Source organism: Nicotiana tomentosiformis, chromosome 8 (assembly GCF_000390325.3).
Source record: "Nicotiana tomentosiformis chromosome 8, ASM39032v3, whole genome shotgun sequence".
NCBI classification, from domain to species: domain Eukaryota; kingdom Viridiplantae; phylum Streptophyta; class Magnoliopsida; order Solanales; family Solanaceae; genus Nicotiana; species Nicotiana tomentosiformis.
In genome coordinates, this window is record NC_090819.1 from 143,348,127 (window position 1) to 143,356,517 (window position 8,391).

At 41.7% G+C, this 8,391-nt stretch overlaps 1 protein-coding gene across 1 annotated transcript; it reads right to left on the bottom strand.

The window, feature by feature from the left end:
- Nucleotides 1-6,921: 6,921 nt before the first annotated feature.
- Nucleotides 6,922-8,109, bottom strand: LOC138898269 (uncharacterized). Its single transcript, XM_070184326.1, has 2 exons — nucleotides 7,365-8,109; nucleotides 6,922-7,052 (listed from the first exon to the last, which is right to left on the bottom strand). The coding sequence occupies exons 1-2, from the start codon at nucleotides 8,107-8,109 to the stop codon at nucleotides 6,922-6,924; spliced, it is 876 nt and encodes a 291-aa protein (XP_070040427.1).
- Nucleotides 8,110-8,391: the final 282 nt, after the last annotated feature.

The following is an 8,391-nucleotide window of genomic DNA, read 5'->3' on the forward strand; positions in this document are numbered from 1 at the left end:
AGTACGAAGGATACAGTGACATTCCTCCAGAAATACCTGAGCATCTTCTGAAGCTAAACCGCTGAAAGTGGGAGGGTGGTACTTCTTGTACCTCTCGAGCCTGAGCTGCTCTCCCTCTGAAACTGGTGTCCTAATCTCAGGCCGAACTGGGATAACTGGCTGCACTGGTATAACCTCTAGTGCATGGTCAACTTGGGCTCGTGGCTCTAGAGTACGGGCGGTGAGAGTTTGTGCTCCTCCCCCGACCTGAGATGTGGCAGGAGCAAGTAGAATTAACCCTGCCTGAGCTAGAGTGCCAAACATGCTCAAACACTGATCAAGAGTCTCCTGAAGTGCAGGAGTAGTAACGGGCATCTCAGGTGCCTGCTCTCTAACTGGAGCTACTGGTGGCTCTTGTGCAGCAACTCGTATAGGTGTTATATCTGCACCACGTGGTCTTCATCGGCCTTTGGCTCGGCCTCTCCCCCAACCCCGACCTCTTGCGACTCCAACACGGGGTACATATGTCTGATCATCGGATCCAGTTGTGCGTATCCTCACCATCTTTGAGAAAATAGAAAGACAATAGTTTAAAATTTTGAAGTCAACAAATGCGCACGATAAGGAATCAAAGAAGTGAATATTTACTAACAGTTTCATAGCCTCCCGAAGAAAAGTACAGACGTCTCCATATCGATCCACAAGGCTCTACTAAACCTACTTGTGACTCATAACACCTATGAACCTAGAGCTCCGATACCAACTGGTCACGACCCCAAATTCCTTTTGTAGGATGTCGTGATGGCACCTAGTCTATAAGACTAGGTAACCCTATCAATGCGGAATAATAATAAATATCTGAAATAAATAAACTATAATTCAAACAATTTCAACTCCCAAAACCCGGTAGAAATAAGTCACAAGCTTCTAAGAATTTATTCTCTATGTCTCTATATATCAGAGTCTAAAAGCAAATAAAGAAGACAATATAATAAGATAGAAGGGGACTCCGGAGTCTGCGGATGCTAGCAGATATACCTCGAAGTCTCCTCGTACTGCTAGTCTACTGATACCTGGTCTGATGAGATGTACCTGGATCTACACAAAAAAGGTGTGCATAAGTGTAGTATGAGTACACCACAACGGTGCCTAGTAAGTGCCAAGCCTAACCTCGGTAGAGTAGTGACAAGATCAGGTCAGACTCTACTGTAGAATAAATAATGGCATGGTAAAATGTTTAAACAATATTATAAGATAAAATGACAATGGAAATGAATCAAGTAGCATGTCACAATTTAACTACACAAAATAATGGCAAATAATATCTTGTGGAATCAAAACAGAATTCATTTAAACTTTAAGAAAATCACAAGAAATAATCAAAGGCAACTGTGGCCATAAATCAATATCAACAAGGGAACTCATGAGGTACCGCCTCGTAGTCCCAAATTATAAATAAATTCACAGTATCTCATATCCTTATATGACCGCGAGAGCCTTCACAATTTATTTTTAAAGAAAACATTTTTTTTCTTCGAAATAACATCCCGCGTTCTAGTCATCCTTATCACACCGCATGACTTCTAGTAGTCCCCCCTACTAGCCACGCGTATCAAGCCACCCTTATCTCATCGCATGCATTTCAATACCCAGACCTTATACCACTGCATGCGTATCAATATCACAATATATCACAATTTGCACCTCAAGTGCTCAAATAATTTAACTTGCCAAAATAATTCAACAACAATATTTATCCACAATAAAGAGCTCATGGCTCATGCCAAAATAAATTATCAATAATAGTTTTCCACAATAAAGAGCTCACGGCTCCATCAAAATGAGTACGAAAATCTTACAAATATATTCAGGAATAAATAATTCAGCAAAATAATATTTCAAAATCTTTAATACGCTGCTTAAATACCAAATTTAAACATGTCAAATACTTCATATTAATAATATTTAGGTTAAAGAAAATCAACCTTCAAATAATGCACAAAATAAAAGAAACCAAGTTCCAACTAAACTGGTAAAACAATTAGGAGGAAAATGTCAAGCAAATTTAAAGTATATAACTTAGATCAATGATGAAGATTATAACAAGATGAAATAATTTAATTAATGCACAATAGTGATGTACATAATTTTAAAATATAATATTTCACATTTAGCCCGTGTACACACTCATCACCTCGTGTACACGACTTTTCACATATTACAATTATCAATCCTAGGGAGAATTCCTCCTCCCCACAAAGTTAGACAAGTCACTTACCCCGACTTGCTCCAATTTAATCACGTAGTATGCCCTTTCCTCGATTTTCCATCTCTAATCGACTCGAATCTAGCCATAACTAATTCGATACAGTCAATAAAAATTAAAGAATCAATTCCATAAGAAAATACTACATTTTTCAATAAAATTCGAAATTAACTCAAATATCGCCCGTGGGGCCCACATATTAGAGCCCGACAAAAGTTACGAAATATGAATGCTCATTCAACCACGAGTCTAACCATACCAAAATGACTAAATTCCGATAACAATTCGACCCTCAAATCCTCAAATTTATCCAAGAGGGTTTTCAAACTTTTTCAACTTAATTCACCAATTAAATGTTAAAAACAGTGATAGATTCGGGTAATCTAACCAAGATTGAGTTAAGAACACTTACCCTAATGTTTTCTCTGAAAATCTCCCAAATATCGCCTCAATCCGAGCTCTAATTTGTTAAAAATGGAGTCCCATTTTCTGAACTTTAACATTCTGTCCAGACCTCTCTTCTATGCGATCGCGGACCAAGTCCCGCGATCGCGAAGCACAACATTTCCACATTGCCAAATAACCCTATGCGATCGTGTACTAGATTATAGGATCGCGAAGGCCAAAATACACTGTCCTCCAAAACTTCACTATGCAACCACACCATAACACACGCGAACACGAAGTACGAGCTTCCCAGGCTTATGCGTTCGCGTACAGCCCACACGTTCGCGAACCCTAGCTGCCTAAATTCCTCTTCACGAATGCGGTCTTTGCCACGTGTTCACATAGCACAACTTGACAAACTTATGCGATCGCGGACTCGCCCACGCGATCGCATAGCACAAAATTTTGGCTGCCCAATTAACCCTACGTGATTGCATCCCTTCTCACGCGATCGCGTAGAAGGAAACCAGAACCTGCAAAACCCAGAACTTCAGCTATCAAGCCAAATCAAAAAATGATCCGTTAAGCATCCGAAACTCACCCGAGGCCCTCGGGACTTCAACCAAATACACCTAAAAGTGCTAAAACATCATACGGACTTATTTGAAACCTCACATCACATCAAACAACGCTAAAATCACAAATCATACCCCAATTCAAGCTTAATGAAACTTAAGAATTTCTAACTTCTATATTCGATGTCGAAACGTATCAAATCAAGTCCGATTGACCTCAAATTTTGCACACAAGTCATAAATGACATAATGGAGCTATAAAAACTTTTGGAACTAGATTCCGACCCCGATATCAAAAAGTCAGCTCCCCGGTCAAACTTCGAAACTTTAAATTCCTATTTTAGCCATTTCAAGACTAATTTTACTACGGACTTCCAAATAAAATTTCGATCACGCTCCTATGTCCAAAATAACCATACAGAGCAGTTGGAATCATCAAAATTCTATTCCGGGGTCGTTTGCACATAATTCAACATTCGGTCACTATTTGAACTTAAACTTTTAATTTTTTTATCAAAATTCCATATCTCGGGCTATGGACCTCGGAATTTGATTTAGGGTATAAGCCCAAGTCCCAAATCACGATACAAATCCGCCGGAACTGTCAAAATACTGATCTGAGTCCGTTTGCTCAAAATATTGACCAAAGTCAACCTAGTTGAGTTTTAATGCTCTAATTCACATTTTAATCCATTTTCACATAAAAGCTTTCCGAAAAATTTTACGGACTGCGCACGCAAGTCGAAGAATGATAAATAGTACTTTTCAAGGTCTTAGAACACAGAATTAATTATTAAATTTAAAGATGACATTTTGGGTCATCACATTCTCCACCTCTAAAACAAACGTTCGTCCTTGAATGGAGTTAGAAAAAGTATCTGAGCTGGTGAATAAATGTGGATAACAGTTGTGCATATCATGCTCGGTCTCCCAAGTTGCCTCCCCGACCGTATAACCCCTCCATTGAACCTTCATGGAAGAAATGTTCTTTGACCTCAACTTTCAAACATGCCTATCTAAAATAGCCACAGGTTCCTCAACATAAGACATATCCTTGTCCAACTGAACCAAATTGAAGTCTAACACATGAGACGGATCGCCGTGATATTTCCGAAGCATGGAAGCATGAAATACTGGATGAACTGCAGAGAGAATAGGTGGTAGTGCAAGTCTGTAAGCCACCTCTCCAACTCTCTCAAGAATCTCAAAAGCCCCAATATACCTAGGGCTCAACTTTCCCTTCTTACCGAACCTCATCACACCCTTCATAGGGGAAACTCAGAGCAATACCCGCTCACCAACCATGAATGAAATATCATGAACCTTCCGATCCGCATAACTCTTCTGTCTAGATTGGGCTGTACGAAGTCGATCCTGAATCAACCTAACCTTTTCCAAGGCATTTGAACCAAGTCTGTACCCAATAGTCTAGCCTCGCCCGGTTCGAACCAACCTACTGGAGACCGGCACCGCCTACCATACAAGGCCTCGTACGGAGCCATATGAAAGCTTGACTGGTAACTTTTGTTGTAAGCAAACTCCGCAAGTGGTAAGAACTGATCCCAAGCACCCCCAAACTCTATCACACACGCATGAAGCATATCCTCTAGTTTCTGAATAGTGCTTTTGGACTGCCCGTCCGTCTGAGGGTGAAATGTTGTACTCAACTCCACACGAGTACCCAACTGTTCGGAAGAGTAGGTAGTCATCACAGGAATGAAATTAGTTGACTTGGTTAATCTATCTACAATTACCCAAGCTGCATCGAACTTCCTCTAAATCTGTGGGAGCCCAACAACGAAACTCATAATGAACTGCTCCCATTTCCATTCCGGAGTCTCTAACTTCTGAAGCAACCCACCTGGCCGCTGATGCTCATACTTCACCTACTGACAATTTAGGCACAGAGCTACATATTCCACTATGTCCTTCTTCATTCTTCTCCACCAGTAATGTTGCCTCAAGTCCTGATACATCCTCGTAGTACTCGGATGAATGGAGTACCGCGAACTATGTGCCTCCTGCAGAATCAACTCACGTAAACCATCTACATTAGGCACACATAGTCTGCCCTGCATTCGTAATACACCGCCACCTCCAATAGTGACTTCGTTGGCATCACCGTGCTGAACTATATCCTTAAGGACAAGAAGATGGAGGTCATCATACTAACGTTCCCTGATACGATCATAAAGAGAAGACTGAGAAACCACACAAGCCAAAACCCGACTCAGCTCGGAAACATCCAATTTGACAAACTGGTTGTCCAAGGCCTGAACATCCAAGGCTAAAGGCCTCTCTGCTATCGGTAAATATGCTAAGGTGCCCAAACTCTCCACCTTACGACTCAAGGCATCAGCCACTACATTGGCCTTTCCAGGATGATAGAGAATAGTGATATCATAATCCTTAAACAATTCCAACCATCTTCACTACCGTAAATTAAGATCCTTCTGTTTAAACAAATGTTGTAGACTTTATGATCTGTGTAGACCTCGTAATGGACACCATACAAATAATGCCGCTAAATCTTCAAGGCATGAACAATAGATTCTAGCTCAAGGTCATGTACAAGATAATTCTTCTCATGTACCTTTAACTATCTGAACGCGTAGGAAATCACTCTACCGTCTTGAATCATCACTGCGCCGAGACCAATACGCGATGCGTCACAATACACAGTAATAGACCCTGAACCTGTAGGTAATACCAATTCTAGGGCTGTAGTCAAAGCTGTCTTGAGCTTTTGTAAAAACTCCTCACATTCCTCGGTCCACCTGAACAGAGCACCCTTCTGGGTTAATTTGGCCATAGATGTAGCAATAGAAGAGAAACCCTTTACAAATCGGCGATAATACCTTGCCAAACCAAGGAAATTCCGAATTTCCATAACTGAGGACGGTCTGGACCAACTCTGCACTGCTTCAATCTTCTCCGGATCTACTTTTATTCCCTCGCACGAAACTATGTGACCCAAAAATCCCACTGAATCAAGCCAGAGTTCACACTTTGAAAATTTTGCATATAACTTCTTTTCTCGCAAAATCTGAAGCACAGTCCTCACGTGATATTCATGATCTTCCCGACTCCGGGAATACACCGGAATGTCATCAATAAATACAATGATGAAAGTATCAAGATATGGTTGAAATACACTATTCATTAAGTGCATAAATGCTACTGGGGCGTTGGTTAGCCCAAAAGACATCACAAGGAACTCATAATGACCGTACCGAGTCCTGAAAGCAGTCTTCGGGATATCTGGCTCCCGAATCTTCAACTGATGATAGTATGAACGCAAGTCGATCTTAGAGAATAACCTAGCACCCTGAAGCTGATCAAATAGGTCATCAATACGTGGCAATGGATACTTGTTCTTCACTGTAATTTTGTTCAGCTAGCGGTAATCAATACACATCCGCATAGAACTATCATTCTTCTTCACAAATAAGACAGGAGCACACCAAGGCGATACACTTGGACGGATGAAGCCCTTATCAAGTAATTCATGTAACTGTACTTTTAATTCTTTCAACTCTTCTAGGGCCATACGATATAGTGGAATAGAAATGGGTTGAGTGCCCGGTAACAAATCAATGCCAAAGTCAATATCCCTGTCGGGTGGCATACCCAGAAGATCCGCTGGAAATACATCAGGAAAATCTCTTACTACAGGAACTGACTCCACTGTAGGAGTATCAATACTAACATCTCTTACATAGGCCAGATACACATCACACCCCTTCTCAACCATTCGTTGAGCCTTAACAAAAGAACCCTGTTAGGAATATGATCCGATGTACCTCTCCACTCTAGATGCGGTAGACCTGGAATAGCTAACGTCACTGTCTTAGCGTAACAATCAAGAATAGCATGATAGGGCGAAAACCAGTCCATGCCCAAAATAATATCGAAATCCACCATACTGAGCAATAATAAATTACCTCTGGTCTTAAAACCACTGATAACAATTAAACACGACCAATACACACGGTCCACAATAATAGATTCACCCACGGGTGTAGATACATAAACAGAAGAACTCAAGGAATCATGTGATACACCCAAATACTGGGCAAAATAAGATGACACATAAGAATAAGTGGAGCCTGGATCAAATAAGACTGATGCATCTCTATGACAGACTGGAATAATACATGCGATAATAGAATCGAATGCAATGGCCTCTATCCTAGCAGTAAGGGCATAATATCTGGCCTGACCTCCCCTTCTAGGGCGACCTCTACCCGTCCGATCTCCACCTCTAGCTGGTTGTGCATGTGGAGTGGAAACTGGTGCAGTAATCATGGCCTGAGAAGCCTGAGGGCCCTGTGGAATAGGTGGGGACTGATAAATCCGTGGAGGTGCACTCCTCCTAAGTCTGGGGAAATCTCTCATGATATGACGAGTGTCACCACACTCAAAACAAGCCCTCGGAGTACGTGGCTGCTGGGACTCGATCGGGCCTGATCGACTAGACTGCCCGCTGAAAGCATCCCGTATAGGAGGTACAGAAGACACTGGCGGTGCATAATAAGGAACCTGAGGTCTAGGAGTAGCTAGAATAACACTGGAAACTGGAAGTGCTGAATGAATTGGATGACTCACATAACCTCTACCATGACGGGCTGCAACTGGGGCACGAGAATTATTATATGTGCCAAACTCTCGGCGTGTCTTAGCTTTCCTCTCTTTCCTTTCCCGGATCCTCATACCTTCTAATCTCCTAGAAATTGACACCACATGTTGGTATGTGATGTCCATCTCTAGCTCTCGGTACATACTGTATCTGATATTAGGGTGGAAACCTTCAATAATTCTACGAACCCGCTCTCGAACAGTAGCAACTAAGGCTGGTGCATACCTCGCCAAATCACTTAATCGAAGTGCATACTCTGACATGGTCATAGAACCCTAGCGCATCTGCTCAAACTCTGTGCGCCATGCATTTTTAAGACTCTAAGGAACATACTCCCTTAAGAACATATCAGAAAATTGAGTCCAAGTGAGTGAATATGCCTCAGTGGGACTATCCAACTCATATGCCAGCCACCACTGGTAGGCAGCTCCTCTAAATTGGAATGTCATGAAAGAAACCCCACTGGAATCCACAATACCCATAGTACGAAGGATACGGTGACATTCCTCCAGAAATACCTGAGCATCTTCTGAAGCTAAACCGCT